Genomic DNA, 18,036 nt, shown 5'->3' on the forward strand with positions numbered 1-18,036 from the left:
GTCTAAATTTTTCTAACGTTACATTTTTTTTACGATTCCCCACTTAAATACGAATATGCATCGGCATGCAGAATTTTTTCAGATCTGTATTTACAATCTTTTTTTAATTGTTTTTTTTTTATTCATAGCTAATTAAACAAATAAGACTGAGTGTACCAGAAATTATCAGAAACGTTAACTTAGTGAATATTATCCAATTTAGTTAAAATGATCCATATGATCCACTCAACCAGGAAAAAAAGTTTAGGGTTATAACCAAAAATAAGGTCGGTCATCGGTCGGTAAGTGAAAACAAACTACCGGGACTTATTTAACGCCCAAACAATGACCGATATGTGTAACTAGATATCTTTATGAGTCACTAGGTATCTATGAGGAACTAGATATCTATATGAGTCACTAAATATCTTTATGAGTCACTAGATATCTGTATGAGACACACGATATCTATATGAGTCACTATATATCTATATGAGTCAACATATATCTAAATGAGTCACTAGATATCAATATGCGTAACTAGATATCTATATGAGTCACACTATATCTATATGAGTCACTATGTATCTGTATAAGTAACTAGATATCTGTATGAGTCACTAGGTATCTTTAAGAGTCACTAGATATCTGTATGAGTCACTAGATATCTAACTGAGTTACTAGATATCTATATGAGTCACTATATATCTATGAGTTACTAAATATCTATATAAGTCACTATATATCGATATGAGTCACTAGATATCTATATGAGTCACTAGATTTCTTTTGGGTCACTAGATTTCTTATGGATCACTAGATATCTATATGAGTCATTAATATCTTATTGGTCACTAGATATTTGTATGATTTCGCCACTAACTTCAACACCGTGTACATTTAAAACGCAAAATAAACATTGTATCAAAAATGAGGACAATTAAACTATAAGTACATTTATTTGAACTCCAGCCGTTACTAGCCACTTAGCATTGTAGATACATATGCGAAATAAAGAGACTTCTGTGCAAAAACGAAACGCGTGTAATTTAATAAATATCGATCTTGTGTGGTGTTTTATCGAAAGTTGAATGTTGTCTTGCTTACCGACGCACGTATACCCGTTCCCGGTGTAACCAGCAGCGCACGCACATGTGTAACCCCCGTCCGTGTCCGTACATACACCGTATTTAACGTCACAGTTGTTTGTGGAGTTGTTGGAACACTCGTTGATGTCTAAAACCGAGAACACCGTGGTTGAAAATGCACCACTTTATTCAAGTAGCGGTTTTGCAAACCTGAATGAGATAAGCGCATTGTTGCTAAGTATTGCTCTCTTCACATAACATACGTTAAAACACGTGGCACAGATTATAATACTTAAACGTAATTGTTATAGTTTTTTTTCAAGTTATCACTAAGCTATTGCCTTTCACATGTTTCATTATTGGATTCAAACAATAAGTAGAATATCCATACACGTATAAAATTTAATTCAATACGATATGAATAACAGACAGGCAATTCCCTTAGTTCTTGGATATGGAGAGATTTTATTGCAACAACTAATATGCAGTTAACAGTCAAATGTTAACCGATAAGAGTGGAAACCGCTGCTGGATATTATTTTGCTGGAACCGTTAAGTTTAATGTCTGAACACTTAATCAGGCCAATTACACGAACATAAAATATACATAAATACATTTCAAATACTAAAAATTGAGATATCATTTAACTTACTGTATATTTGTTTGAGATTGCGCCGAGTTTACTTTATCGTAATCCTTAATGATACTCACTCAGACATCCGGTTCCATTGAAAAACAGAAAGCCTGTCGAGCACGTGCAGGCGAAACTTCCGGGATTGTTGACGCACGTGGCATTACCACAGCTATGCGTGCCTGTCGTGCATTCGTTGATGTCTGGAAAAGTCGGTGTTCACAAATATAGATTGTCTAATATTTGCATGTACGCTAACGGTCAATCAGTTTTTAAAAATAAGTTGCTGTGCTTTTGTTAAAGCCTGTATATGTTTTCATTCGTTTTGTCGTGTCGATTAGCATCACGTCGTATCATATTTTTTATTGAGTAACATCTAAGTCATTTATTGCTTACAATAGGTAGAAACATGTTATTTTTATATATCAAACAAACACAAATAAAAACACAAAATTGTTGCACTCGATATTGCCCTAGATATTCTTACGAATGTATTTCTTTTCCAAACTTCATTTACATTCGCCGTTTACCTTCACAGACACGTGTAGATCCTGACGAGAACTTGAACCCAGCCTTGCACGTGCACGTGTATCCGCCTACAGTGTTAGCACACGTGGCACTCTGACACGCATGCGTGCCAGTTGTGCACTCGTTGATATCTGCAAGGTTGGACATGAACACATCATCGATCAGATGAAATTCGTCCGAATGGGTTTAGTCCGAAAGCGATATAAATTGGTGACCTGTATTTGTCTCTACAATTTCCTTGCGGAATTGTCGCGCACTGCTCTCATCGTACATACATACACCGATACAGATGAGACAGAGATTTACTGGAACAACATTAACCCATTAATGCCTAGTGGACTCTCCCATCCTTCTAAATTGGATCAATTTATTTCCAAAATTAGGGATGTCTAGTATATTTATTTCTATATTTATAATATTTCTTACAGAAATTCCTTTAAGCAAACAGCGCAGACCCCGATGAGACGCCGCATCATGCGGCGTCTCATCAGGGTCTACGCTTTTTGCCGAGGCCTTTTTTCTAGACGCTAGGCATAAATGTGTTAATTTTAAGACTTTATGAGATTCCACATGCATTAAATAGTTTTTCTACATGCCGAGCGAGTAAATTAAGTTCTTGAATACGATATAATACTCGTTATTTTCAGCTAACATATACTGATATTGAGCATTTGTTAAAATATACATGAGGTATCTACCTTCGCACATTTTCTGTGCGTTGAGCGAATATCCGGTGTGACATACGCAGACGACCTCGCCGTTGTTAACCGCGCACGTGGATATGGAGCTGTTACCGCCGTTACAGTTGTTCGCCTGCTCAGTGGAACAAGCGGTGGACGCTAAAGAATTTATAGTAGGTGTAGACCAAATAAGACATTTTTTCAAACGGCTATTTAATAATTGAATCAGCAAAATGTAAGTAATATTTTTACTGTTGTTACTGTATCTTACACTACTTTTATTTAACCTTTGTGTAGACACTTTGCGATTCATGCAATATTTGAAAACACAGTGAAGAAGTGTTAAATGCGGTCACAGCATCCATCTTATTTCAATTCTATAGAAGTTAAACTACAAAAAGCTCATTGATACGAAAAGTTTATCTGTTTTTAGCAAATGGCGAAAAGAGTGGCGAAAGCCAACCATTTTTCTAGCAGTGACCTTGTGATAATCAGTTGGGGAGAATTTAAACGCCGACCACTATCCAGCAGAGCAACTCACGTGCACACGTTTTTTGGTCGCTATTGAGCACGAAGCCCGCCTGACAGGAGCACATGAATGTGTTCAGTCCGTCGACGCAGACCTGGGAGCAGTCTCCGGACAGCTTGCAGTCGTCAATATCTGGAACAGCGTGGTGAACGTTAGTTAAGGTTTCTATCAGAGGTCTTTCGTTAACGTTAATGATTGAGCAAACATGGCGAGTAACAGGTATGTAACGATTTAACAGTGTTCACATTCTAAATTTGACAACATATTATAAGTGTTCTACGAATAAGATCAAATTGGACAGTTTCTAAACGTCATGTGGCCTTCTTTCTGACATATGTATTGAATGCTCTTCGAGTGTACAAACAACGTGCTTTTTACGGGTCTTCGTCAGAATAGGCAATTATAAATCAAACATCTTTATTTTCGGGATTTTCAAATAGAAGTACGTTTGTCATCAGATTTTTGTACAGATTTATGTATCGTAATTTGAATATTAACTTATTATGTTGTCCCAAAATAGCATTTTGATGGATACTCAAGCGTATGTAGAACAGCGCGAAATAGACGCTGCAACTTTTTATAATACTAAACTTTCCTCTTTCAGCGGGGTTTAAGTCTCGCGGAATACGAACTCATACGACTGGGACCGAGACAGCCGTGCGTGTGTGTTGCATATTAAGAAGAAAAATATGTATGAATTAGTGTATGTTACATGTACAGTTAATTTTAAATGATGTACGCAACTATGTATACTCACTTTCGCATTTGCCGGATACGCTGTTGTACTGGTACCCGGCGTCACACGGGCACGTGAAAGATCCCTCGTTGTTCGTGCATGTACTGTTATCGGGGCACGGTTTCGAGAGGCTCGTGCACTCGTTTACATCTGCAAGCAGAAGGCTCCGGGGTAGAAGGAAAACGAAATTCACAATACTTGTGACACAGATGACTGATCAAACTTGACGTAAATAAAAATCGCATTTGCAATAAAATGAAATACGAATGATATTTGTCATGCATTAATGCGTGCAAACGCTAAATGTCGTACTATTCTTTCAATAGCATGCTTAAAGGCCCTGATCGGATGTTATTAACCCATGTATGCCTAGCGTCTAGAAAAAAGGCATTGGCAAACAGCGTCTCATGAGGGCCTGCGTTGTTTGCTTAAAGGAATTGCTGTAAGAAATATTCTTAATATAGAAATAAATATACTAGACATCCCTAATTTTGGAAATAAATTGATCCAATTTAGAAGGATGGGAGATCCACCAGGCATAAATGGGTTAAAATATTGTTTCGTAACCATTTTTTCATAATCTACACGTAGATTTTTCACCGCGCAGACTGTTATTATTTCGGTTTTTGTGTATAAGAAATCGATCGATTTTATGAGTGATCGTATGTGTTCCCGAGAATTCAGTTTTTGTCGTTAAGGAAAACAAATGACACAAAGTGTTTCAACCTTTTCAAAAAGGGATGACAGTTTCTGACGTAAATAGTATTTTTATGTACAAAAATGGCGATTTTCTGTTTAAAAAATGCCGTAAAAAGATGAAGTTCACACCAGTTCAACTGTTGTGTTATGACCGAAATAAGTATCCGTATACCTGCACACTCCCCAGAGATCCCGGTGCCAGAATATCCGGTTTTACACGTGCAATTGAAGCTCCCCACGGTGTTCGTACACGTGGCGGCGCTGTCACAGTCGTCCTCGTTCAGGGCGCATTCATCATAATCTGTAAAATAGACGTTCATTTGAATTATTTTGAGAGTTACACATTAATTAAAAATGTTTTTTTTAGTTCGATTGCATGTAGACAAAACTTTTTAGTCCGTTTCACGCGAAATACCAGTACCGGTACTTGGTAGTGTCTCTTCATCAACTTTCTTGGTTGCTCGATATCTAGCTCGAATTACACACTGTCTCAGTCTCTTACCCAGGCATGTTTTCAGGTCCGGCTGCAGCATGTATCCCGAGTTACACGAGCACGTGTAGCTACCCACTTTGTTCGTGCAGATCTGATCACACACTTTCGGCGTTGTTTGCAAGCATTCGTCGACATCTGAAATAGCATTATCGTGTTCATGACATATACAAAAACAAATAATATCATCGTCATAAGCGCAGCCGTCATGTCGAACGCTACCATCATTTCAAACACATCATCATCATCATCATCATCATCATCATCATCATCATCATCATCAAAATCATCATCATCATCATCATCATCATCAAAATCATCATCATCATCATCATCATCATCATCATCATCATCTCCATCGTCATCATCATCAGCAACAGCAGCAGCAGCATCGAATATATCATCATCTTCAAAGCTACTCCAAAATGCATGTTGTTGAGTAATCGGTTCAGGGAAAATGCCATTTTGTCATTAGAGCTCATCTTTAATTATTGAAAAGCAAACTAACCAATGTGTTTCCACGAATGATGTTCTACAAATTGTTATATAGCTAGCATTACCTAAAATTCAGTAATCTTCTTGAAAGATAGCGTAAGTTAACGAGACAACAGGCAACTGCTTTAAAACACGTATACCTTATAATCTACCGAATGGTACAATTCTACCAGAATCGACTGACAATCGATCCTTTCAATTAAACATAACCCTAAACCTAGGTAGTTACAAGTCCCAAGTGGATGGATAATTTGTGTTCACGAGTCCTCACTGTACGCAATTAGGCCTTACAACATCGGCAGCGAGATTTCAAACGGTTTGTTCGTCTGTAAAGGCTACACCTCACTAAGTTATCGAAAGCGCCCCTATTATTTACGGGAAGTCTCGTCACGAAATGAGGAGATAGGAACGACCGTTTCCCGATATCAATGGGGTATTTTATTAAATCATTTATCATGATACGAATCTGCTATCAACGGTTATGAACACGCACTTTTTTCTGTCTTGCGACAAATGCAGAATTGTCGTTCCACACAGAACCCGCATAGTGAGCGTTACAAGATAATGCGAGTAGAACATTTAATTATTAAAAAACATTACAAACAAAAATTGTACCCAACGTGAATCATTTCTTTTATTCAGAGCAGAAACCTACACGGTCGAACATTTAAAGTACCGAAACACCGATTCTTTGACAGTACAAGTGCAGTTCAGTCAGCAACATTTTTTTCTGCATGTTTATCTTTGATAATAAGATGATTTAACAATTGTATCAGCACTCGAACCAACTACAGCATCACGTTGAATAAACTGTTTAAGTATCGTTTCTATGAACTAACGCATCAGCTTAACCGAACCGATGGTCATTTACGCTGATTGTTGGACACAGGCTGGCCCGTGTGTTCCTGTTACCGCGGTGACATCTATTTTTAACTGTTGGCGTATATGTACACATTTATTTACTCAAACCGATAAGTGTGACAAACTAAAAAACATATGAATAAACTTATCAACTATCCTTATTCATCCGTATTGATGTTATTTTAAACTATTATTAAATATTTAATTATTTTCTTGAAAAAAATCTTGGTTTGTTACGTGGAAAATGATTGGTTGAAAATTGACCCAAACAAATAAATGTAACGGCAGGCATAAAATATACCAACAGTCATAATTTGTCATCGCTTTGACAAAATTGTTACCGCAGTGACAAAATAGATATCAGTTACAATTTTGTCACCGCGGTGATATTTATTTTTAGCTGTTGGCGTATTTGTACTTTTGACCCAAATGGTACGGCATATACCAAACCCTTACCCTGACAGTCCTGCCCGTTCCCTTGCAGTCCCAGGGGACACGAGTCGCACTTGAAACCCGCAGGCTGGGAGCTCAGGAGACCTGCCGGCACGTCCGTGCACTTCACACCTACAATATAACAGGGCTGCACATTCTTCAGGGTACAGGATCACGTGACTTTGTGGGGTTCCCAATTGAACTTTAATGGATGTAAACACCGGTAGGTGTGCTTTTTTTCCAAATAACTTTTTTAACATTTTTCTCAAGAATTTAACTTCCGGGGGAAGGGCTTAAAAGACGACAGCTTTTATGGTGCTCATGGCAATGAGAAATACATTAACATTACTTGATAAGACTGTGTTGTTTGCCAAAAATTCAATGTGCACAGCATTGAAGTACACGGCTATGCAGCACGCGACGCGAAATTTTGGCACCTATTTCAGACGTATAAAAGGATTTATTCTTAAATCTTAAGATATCGAGACAAACTGCAAGAAAAACTGTCGTTTATGAACTTAACATTTTTTCAAATGTATTTCAATAACTTGAGATTGTGTCTACATTCTTTCCAGCCCGTCTGTGAACCACTGAAAACCCCGTTAATCCTGCACCCTGTAAGTGATCATCATGTTTTACTTTGCTGCATTCAGGATCTGGGTTTCTGTTTGCGTGACATATTTCGAAGTTTAAACATAACTAATAGAATTTTGTATTATCAATAAAACTGTAATCATCAGGATGTGTATTTACGTGTAGATTTTTTTAAATTTTCTTTAAGGAGTGAGATACATTTCGAACCAACACTTCTCTTTTTCTAACATTTTTTACGAGGACGATCGGTCAATACACAGTATAGATAACGGATAGAAATATTGATTGAATCCTGCGGAAAACAAATGCTACAGCACTGTTATATTTTAATCAAAGCTGGTGCATTTCACAGAGTGTTTTGATCGAAAACAGAATTAAATTCAGAAATCACAAACAACAATTTGTTTTAAAGCACACATAACGCCGCACTGATTTTTTACAGGCGGCTTAATTGTACATGTGTGTAACACGAATTTTTAAAACAAACACTGGAAAGTTAGATATTAAACAATTATCAGATAATATTTAAATGAGTGTTTGCACTGCGAAAACCAATTTTTCTTGTTCTTGTGTATAAACGTTATTTCGTATGCGTCTATCCCCATCTATTTATGCACACATCTACTCTCATCTAGTAAAAAATAGTCATATTAAAACAGTATATATACCGAACGCAACAAAGCACAATTTCACTTTTACATAGACATACATCGTTAACCCTCACAAGTGCTATCGCCCTCGCTAGGAGGCGAGAAAACTTCCCCACTCGAACACGAAAAGCCCCGCGTACCCCACGCCTACCCCGCCTACCCATCGTCTGATAAGTCACACCATTCACCTGTATAGCACGGGTTCTCCTTGCAACCGTCTTTGTCCTTCTCACAGAAGGCTCCCTCCCAGGCGGCCGGGCAGTTGCACGGCACCACGGTGAACTGGGTGGTGGTAGTAACGTTAAAGTCACAAACGCCGGCGTTCTGGAAATGTAAAGTAACAGCATTATTAAGACTTCACTTTTTAATGACTTTTCGTGTTATGTTTGATAAAACGCGTAAATTATGTGATTCCAAGCTCGCATAACTACTGTTACTGCTGTGAATGATGATGCTATTGGTGTGGGTGATCATAATCATAGTGGGGTGATGATGTATGGTGATGATGATTGTCAATATGGTTGTGATGCAAATGATAAAGAAAACGGTATTGTTATTTTTGGTGATGTTATACATTTTACGTGCATCTCAACGTAACATCGATGCCGCATGTGTGTCTTTGTAGTTATTCAATATAATACTGTTCCTTTTACACATGTTTGTATATAAGTATATAATATAGGTGGTAAGATTGTTAACTGTGAGTGCGAGTGATTCATACCTTACAAGCGCAGTATTTTATTTTCGGTTCCCAAAGTGTTATAGCGGTGCCGTCAGAAGCTGAAATCGTTATCGAAAATGGGTGAGTAGCCGGTACAGAGGCTAACGTGACGGCGCCTGTACTAGAATTAACAGCCAGACCGGCGACACTTCCGTTTACTACCGCGAACGTGACAGCGTCGCCGTTGCTATCAATGACGTTGAGTGTTCTGATCGCTACTGCCAACGCGCCTTCCGTAAGTTCTAGCGTTACGTCACCGTTGGTTATTTGTGGCGGGAAATTGGCTGAATCGGAAAGGTAAATACAAAATGACTAATTTATAAAATCCAAGGATAATAGGGCAGGGTATTTTATTGATATTAAGCGTAATATTATAAATGCACGAACATTATCTTGGTATGTTGTACTGTCTTTTACGAGTATATGAAGTTATACACTATAAATCATAATACATGTTTACATGTTATAATTTCAACCCGTGAGTTGAAACTGCATACCCAACGCTGTTTGCTCCTCCGTCACCTTCTGGATATTGTTCGCCGTGTTCTGTGCAAGGGTCGCGTCTTTCAGCACGGCGAAATCGAAGTAGCATTCCCGCCTTGCCGACGGGTCAGGGTCGGTCTGCGCTGTCTTGTAGCAAATGTTCTGAGCGTTAGTGCGCTCGGTCGCGTTTGGAAACATGATTTCGAGGTTGGGGTTGAAGAACTTTGGTGTGAAACTGTCGTCTTTCATGCTGGCCCACGTCTCGCCCGTTTTGTAAGTGAACAGAGATTCTGCCTCCGAAATTTTCCCTAGACGTAAAGAAGGATGAGGTATTGATACAGATACAATTCATCAAATCAATATGTTCTGAGTAATTATGTCGAGGTTACACAATTGTACGCGTTTTTATGCCGAGAACACAAATTGCACGAGTTATTATGAGTGTAACACAAATTGTTCGAATTATTCTGTCGAGGACACGAACTGCAAGAGGTGTTCTTTAGAGACTATGAAATGCAATTGCAATAATATCAATTCCACTAGTAACATGAGTTATTATTTGAAGGTTACGATAGCACGAGTTAATTTGTCAGAACCACATAATGCTCGAGTTTCCAGGTTACTTATTATTGCGTGGCAACAGGTTTCGCTAGCTTTTGTATTGTTGCACTTACATAGGTTTCCGTATTGTTCGAAGATCTGCTGTTCGGTGAAGGCGGATGAGTTACCCAGACTGGTACCATCCGGTTTGATGAACTCGTCATTCTTGTTTCCGTTGAAGTTGCCCATAAGACCTGTGATTTAAACCCATTTAATATACTACTACATTGAAATAGAAAGTCAACGTGATCATATCAGATTTTTGGGCTCTGCCTCAAAACTAGTCACGGCTGTAAAATATTGACCAACGAGCATGTTTGATGGACTTAAAATTTGATCGTAATTCACAAATTATTTTAATTGATCCGCATCATGCGAAAATGGACGTTGTGCGTTTTGTGGCCAAATAAGCTCAGGATTGTCAAGTCTGTGCATTAGCTCAGTCTAATCAGGACCTACCCGGTCCGCTGAGACCACGAAACCTTACCTGAGTTATGCACAAGCTTGTCTGAAGTTACACAGGCCGCATATTAGTCCAAATAATTAGACGTAAGCTACCCCGCTTACGTCTAAACGGCTACCGTCGTTTTCCTATAGCAAATTGAGTTCACTTTAAACTTCAGTTTTTCTCGTTAAATCTTTGCTAATGCATAAAATTATCATTAATTAGAGATAAATGTGTGCGAATACCTCTTAAATGTGTAAAAATTGTGCTTTAAACCACTTGTGTACATTTTTAAAAATAAACATACACAACACACGAAATGTGTTTGTCGTTTATAGAATTACATTGAATTATCTTGAACGAAATTATTTTTTGAATAGGTTACACATAACCAATTGTTGTTGTACAACAAACCACATCACTTTTTAGCTTTCTGTACTCTTTAATTAAATGGAACCTATATGTGTGTGTTAAAACTACCAGTTGTATCACGGGGTGTATATTGTTAGGAGATGAATCGAGTATTTGACCCTTACTGTAGTAAATTCAATCTTATGCAAAAACTATTCATCCGATTTTATTGTTTTATACGTTATCTTGGTGCTTATTGATTCCTCTTTCAAAAAATATACGTTTTAGTATATTCCCGTTGTTATTATTGGATTTATAGCGAGATAAACTCAAGAAATACACATTTTATGTTTTACCAACGCGCGTTTTACCGTATTGTGGCTATCGATCTTGTACAATTAGCGTACAGCGAAGCGCCGAGGTTATACATTTTGATGTACCCACTCACGTCTTTTGTTGAATTATAGTTTCATTTCTCAGCCGATTTTGACAAATTATATATCATTAGAAAGCTTACGTTACGTAGTAAACAGATATATAAATATATATTAAGTTTTTCTTCTGATTTCGACAGCCCGGCGAGTTATAACTTTAACTTTTGCAAATATCATACCGTTTTGGAGTTTTAGAATCTAGATTTACGGTTGACATGTTCGTACTTAATACCAATTTGTAGCGTTCTTCTGATTTCGACAGCCCGGCGAGTTATAACTTTAACTTTTGCAAATATCATACCGTTTTGGAGTTTTAGAATCTAGATTTACGGTTGATATGTTCGTACTTACCAATTTGTAGCGTTTATATTTGGAGTTCAGTTTTAAAAATTACATCTTGCTCAGAAGAATAGAATTCTGTATACGATAGAAAAAAAATTGTTTAAAAACGAAAGAAATTAAGGAATGAAGGCGGAAGAAAGTAGCGCGCGTTCCTAACGCACTGAACTGATGCTACGGTCTTGGCGATTATGCTTTTGTTTAGAAAACGGCCATTGCATTTCCTTTGCCATGATTATTATATTTTTTATGGAATATATTGTAGTATTTTGTTCACGAAACATATCAATAAAGCTTATTATAAATAAATCTTAATAAATTAACGATTTCAGCTCTTGTTTATAACACAGAAAGGGTGTTAAATTTATGATGAAACAGCGTATATAGCGGACCCTCTCGATTTTATTCGGCTTTGCATGCATACTTGAAATAAAATGGGTGTCAAAAACATTCATCGTTTGCTGTTAATTATCAACGAGGGAATTATGTATAATTATATGCAATGTTATTTACCTTAAATTATCAATTTATTAAAGATTCTTGAAAATCACGGTCGGTGTTACGCGGGTCATTTCGTATTTTGACATCAGGGCATCATGTCCAACTATTCAAAATCAGATTTTTTTTCACTGGGACGATGACGGCTTAGATTTAGACAGGCAGACAGATAGTTTATTCAGACTTATACAACAGTACATCGTCTTCAACTCAAATATATAAATTATTTTTAGACGAATTGTTAGGTGATTACACATATAGCAGTGATGATTCTGAGAATGTTGCCATGTTTCTTATCCGTGTAATCTAGAGTCCGTGGTTTGAGCATTTTTATCGCGGTGTTCAATAAAAGATATCTCAATAATCTTGTTTATTGATAGATCTGTGGTTTTATTGCCCCTGTGTTCAGCACAAACCAATAAATTGTCTCGTTATGATCAGATACTGTGCCGACCAATACTAAATAACACTATGGTGTCATACGCCACAGCAGGGACCTATACTTGTGATCATGGAGTCTAAGTGCAAGACTTAAAAAAGTATGTAGTTTTGCTTGCGGTTGTTAAAGCCAAAACGGGGCTTCCCAGCTGGCACAGCTGCTGATATTCAGATCTGAATACTTAAACTAATTAAGACCTTATTCTTAACCGTTGCGCGTTTTACGATATCGGATTTTAGGCGGGAATACAACTTAGTGAAACTATTCAATTTCTTATACAACATTAAGCATATTAACAGTTATTGAAATTAACAATATCAGCGACATATTTTTAAAGACTAAACACCTTTTCAAGTATCGAATTTAACATGTCAATAAAATATATTAATACCAAAAAAGGTTTCATTTAATATTATTCACATTAAACCTTAAAATGAAAGTGTCGCTTTAACTATTTTCCGTGTCTTATTAAGCCGCGAATCGTTTGCTAAAAACAGTTAACAAAAAGGGCTACACGTTCTAATTCTTAATGAAATACAAAAATAAGTATAACATAATTAATAACGTCCATAAACACACACAGCAAGATCAAAGTTTTAATGAGAAACTAATATGACATTCCACGTAAATTATTATTTTCGTCTAAATCGAATACTATATATTGAAAAACAATGTATTTATAACCGACCAATGAGGTAACATTATGCAACTTTCAATTTACACAGTGCTATATGGCAACAATATGGAATTTGAACAGTGGTAGTGTTTTAAGGACTGGACTATCATTACTTGTAAGTTTGTATAAACATTTTTCTAATGCAATTAGTAAAATAATGTTTATATTTTATGTTTAATAATTTATTGCATGATTATTCTGTGCTGTTATATGAATTTGATGCCGTTAAAGCTTCCGACATGAATTCATGTCGGAACGATGCTATTGCAAAATGACGTTAAACGATATGAGATCGATGTTAATCGACCTCATATTTATAGGAGTAGCCGCATATAGCATAATACCCAATATTGCATCGCGCGGCTCTTATATAAGGTTAAGACAAAGATGAATCTAAAGAATGATTGCAGTCTGATATTTGATGGTACCCAATGCTATTGAGTACAATGTAGCCATTGGTTTATAGGTAGATTTGTCACAATTGACTTTTTTCGTCACAAAAACGTAGTTGTTTATATAATGACATTTATCACAATCGCAATAACCCAGGTATCGCAATCAAAACGAACATAAATATCCGTGAGACCATATGTTTACGTGTCGAAACAATTAGTTTTATGGGTGTAATTTGCATGATAATCAGAAAGGTTTGAACAAAGGTTATCGATGTATTGATGAATCTTTTTAAATAGTCGTCTCGATAAATTGAATTATTCAGAAGCATCAAAGGATTGTGAAGATGTATCTGCTGTAAAACAAGGTTTTCGGTTGCATGCAACTTAAGGAAAAGCAGACTATCAAACCGGACGTACTACACCCCATTAAAATGGACTGGTCACATCGATTTTTTTTTATAAATAAAATGCAAAGATCACACTAAACCTCGCTATAACAGCTAACTGTGCTCTAACCTTTCACTTTGCCGCTCCAGTCTGACGTGAGAGCCATGGAGAGGCTGAGGAGACCGGAAGTAGGATTTGCGTTCACGACAATGCCGGAGTAGAACACCATCCGGAACGTATCGGTGCCGTCGACAATGGCCTTCTCCAGGATGACTTGCGCATATCCCTTGCCGTTGGGGTACTGCGAAAAATCTATGGTCTCCTCCGAGCCGTTTATGTAAATGACTGTAATGTTAAAAAAAATGATTAAATTGAATACAGTTCCTATATTCTACCGTCTTGTTTCATTATATGCTTTCAAACCCAGTGTAACACAATGTTTTATTAAAATTAGCTTCCCAACTTGTGTGAGTATTTAGTAAGAAAATTATTAAAATCACTGGGGCGAATCTCTGTTTAATAAATAACACTCAGGCGCGGTAGGGCCACATTTGAATTGTCAGTTTTAGTCCAAAATGATCGATTCTTAAAGGGTCCTTTTCACAGATTTTGGCATTTTTTAACTTATTCATTAAATGCTTTATATCGATAAATGTAAACATTGGATCGTAAAAGCTCCAGTAAAAAATCAAGAATAAAATTAAAAAAAGGAAAAGAACATTGCCCGGACCAGGTTTCGAACCAGTGACCCCTGGAGTCCTGCCAGAGTACTGAAGTAAAAACGCTCTAGCCTACTGAGCTATTCCGCCGAGTACATACATGTGAAGTATTTTATACCTTATATAAGCAATCTTCGTAGTTTCACAAAATTTAACGACAAAAACAGAACTCTCCAAATTATTCAATCGTTTCGCGTTGCAACGCTTTATAATTTTGAGGTTTTAAAATCGTCAAAAGATGCATATAATGGCTATATTAGACCATGGTAAATGTTCATTATTACTGTTTCCTCACAAATATCATAACTAAAACGAAAATTTGCGAATCTGAAACAACTTTTTTCAATTTTGTCAATTTACCAAAGCGTGAAAAGATCCCTTTAATGATTAATGGGAAAATTACAAACGATATCGTAACGCATAACAAACGGTCAGCGTAGCACTCAAGATGGACGATAAAAACACAAAAGCTACCTTGTTTTTATATGAAAAGTTGTCGTTAATTGTGTACGTGTACCGACCTATGCCTGTTCCGTCTTCGTTCACTCGGAACTCCACCCTTGTGCCATCGGGCTTCTGTTTTGCAGCCACGGAAACTATGATGGTAGCGTCGCTCTCCGCGCCGTCGACGACAGCCCGGGCGGCGCGCCCTTGAAGCTCGAACATGTCGCCGCGCAAGAGAACGTATTCCCCATGACCATTAAACGTGTACTTGAAGCCGTCTAGCGTGGTGATATGGGGGTCGCCTTCACCGCCGCCTAAATGACGGTTTAGTGAAATACTCATTGGTCAGTAAGATACGATATGATATTCACACGTACACTTGTTTGCCGTTATTTTTCATGGCATGTTAAACATTTAGTGTTTTCTAGTTTTCTATAGAAATTTGTGAGTTTATAATAATAAAAAAAAAACGTGGACTCACACTTCACCTCGGACAACACGTATTAGAGATTACTTAAACACGTCTAAGCGCATAAGGATTTGCGATACATGTTTAGGAATCCCAGAATGAAAATTAAATTAAAAATCGTAGCTTGATAAAGGACAAACACTCGGGTATATATGAGCCTCGCTCTGTGAAAATGGTGTCTTTCCAGATTATGCTGTAGATACCGCACAGGCGAATCAGGGACGACACTTTCCGCCTTAACTGGATTTTTGCTTAGAAGAGACTTTCTTTAAACGAAAAATATTTTAAAAGCAGAAAGTGTTGTCCCTGATTAGCCGGTGCAGGACGACACTACATAACACGCATTAAACCCCATTTAGACAGAGTGAGGCTCATATGTAATGTTGGCCAATCCTTACCTGCCCCTCCGGCGACGAACGTTGACCCGTCACACGGTGGCCTCTTAGCGAGATACATGTCGCAGACCTTCTGCGTGGTCAGCCCGTCACCCGTGCGGCAACAGTCGCTATATGCTGCCTGCTCCGCAACGTAGTCGGCGTCGGAACTGGAGCGGCCTCGGTACAGGCTGTGACAACAAGGCGGTGGAATTGGGTAAAGGTTTAAGTTGCGGTTTCACTAACGTTTTTATAAATTTTTATCATTAAGCTGTTAAGTGGAATCGTGTAGTTTCAAACTCAGTCAACGTACAATGGGATAGACTTCGATTTATTATGCTTAGTGAAATCTACTATTTTGTTCGTCATAATTCTTGATGAACTTGGAAAATAATAATATCCTTATACCGATTTTACAAAAATGTGTTTGGTATACACAAGGCTACGACATACCTGTACAGATTACTTCCGTTCACCAGTTTATACAAGGACTTGTCAATCAAGGTGCCTGCGTTTGCCTTTCCGGGTAATAAGTACCCGCAGTTCATTCCTTCGTGTGACTTTGTTCCAGGCATGAAGAAAAACTCATAATCTCCTACCACCGTTCGCGTGAATCTCGACGGGGCTACCATCTGGGCTTTTGTAGCAGGGCATCTTTGCGCCAATTTACTATCGTTTATTGCCGCAGCAGAAGACAGCCACGATTTGCAGCTCAAGGCCGGATGAAACGTCACAGTGTTCAAAACAAACACAAAAATGCCACGACGCCCGTATGCCGGAACACTTCCGTCTGCATCGCCATATGATATGGACCCTGATGCTTTGCGCATTTGGAAGAGCGCAGCGGCATCGGTGCCAAAACCGCTGTAAATCTGGTAAACGTTTTGAATCCTCTCGATTTTGCTCTTGTTGCTGATCTGACCGTACGATAGCTGTGAGTAATCGTACGTGTACTTATCAGTCGGCCCGCAATACATGGCAACACGCGCCACGTACTCGTTGTTACTTCCAGGAACGCCGGACATCGGCACGGTCCACTGCATGCCGTCGTCTTCATACACTGTGACGTAATACGTCGTTTTGTAGTCCGTGGCTAGAATTGCTTGAAACGTCACAGTCTGAAATAAAATGTAAATCACATAGCATACATAGCATCATTTAAAATTATTATGACTTTAGAAAGACATTTCTAACGTTGACGGACACATTTATTTAAACATATATTTTATGAATATGACGTTTGCGCAGACTACGATTGAGAGATGGTTTTATTTAAACATACCATTATGTAGTGCTATACTGTTGATGAATTGTCCTACCGGTACTTTATAACGTAATCGATACACGCTTCCATTTAAAGTAGTAGTGTTTGCGCAGGTACAGTAATTCAGATGTTCACGATATGTTCTACTAAACAGGTAACCAGTAAATACTAATACCAATATAATTTTAATATAACTATAGATAATCCACCTGAATTGCGGTTTCGTAGAATACAACATCCAACAGTCAACTCATGTGATACAACCGAACGGAATACCACGGCCATGTTATATTCCCCCATTTATTTTAATCTTAAATGTTCACTGTAACCCTACCTCTGGGCTAGACGTTGAGTACTTGAGCTTGTTCCACGTGGCGATGAACGCGTACTGAGGACTGAACGACGCCGGGTAGTATTTGGCGAATACTGACTTGACGGTGTTTAGGATCGCAACGTCCGTCGCTGACCCCGACGCCATTACGGCTTTGGTGTATACCCCGGAGTCCTGTTAGAGAAATAACGGACAAGTAATGTGAAGGTTGTGGATCAGTAGAGAATATAACTGTATGTTCTGCTTTACCCCGCCAAGAAAACTTGACAGTTGA

At 37.9% G+C, this 18,036-nt stretch overlaps 1 protein-coding gene across 1 annotated transcript in view; it reads right to left on the reverse strand.

The window, feature by feature from the left end:
• LOC127865532 (mucin-like protein) overlaps positions 1-17,909 on the reverse strand; it is a 32,531-nt gene extending 14,622 nt beyond the window's left edge. Inside the window, exons 1-18 of the mRNA XM_052405378.1 lie at positions 17,766-17,909; positions 16,621-17,285; positions 16,192-16,358; positions 15,402-15,638; positions 14,291-14,506; positions 10,272-10,391; positions 9,612-9,905; positions 9,115-9,398; positions 8,582-8,717; positions 7,174-7,281; positions 5,374-5,499; positions 5,044-5,172; positions 4,194-4,322; positions 3,449-3,568; positions 2,926-3,066; positions 2,230-2,358; positions 1,780-1,902; positions 1,087-1,215 (exon numbers count right to left, since the gene is read on the reverse strand). Coding sequence (XP_052261338.1) covers positions 1,087-1,215; positions 1,780-1,902; positions 2,230-2,358; positions 2,926-3,066; positions 3,449-3,568; positions 4,194-4,322; positions 5,044-5,172; positions 5,374-5,499; positions 7,174-7,281; positions 8,582-8,717; positions 9,115-9,398; positions 9,612-9,905; positions 10,272-10,391; positions 14,291-14,506; positions 15,402-15,638; positions 16,192-16,358; positions 16,621-17,285; positions 17,766-17,909 — 3,397 coding nt within the window. The remainder of the gene's footprint in view (positions 1-1,086; positions 1,216-1,779; positions 1,903-2,229; positions 2,359-2,925; positions 3,067-3,448; positions 3,569-4,193; positions 4,323-5,043; positions 5,173-5,373; positions 5,500-7,173; positions 7,282-8,581; positions 8,718-9,114; positions 9,399-9,611; positions 9,906-10,271; positions 10,392-14,290; positions 14,507-15,401; positions 15,639-16,191; positions 16,359-16,620; positions 17,286-17,765) is intronic.
• Positions 17,910-18,036: the final 127 nt, after the last annotated feature.

This window comes from Dreissena polymorpha, chromosome 2, assembly GCF_020536995.1.
Source record: "Dreissena polymorpha isolate Duluth1 chromosome 2, UMN_Dpol_1.0, whole genome shotgun sequence".
Classification (NCBI taxonomy): Eukaryota; Metazoa; Mollusca; class Bivalvia; order Myida; family Dreissenidae; genus Dreissena; species Dreissena polymorpha.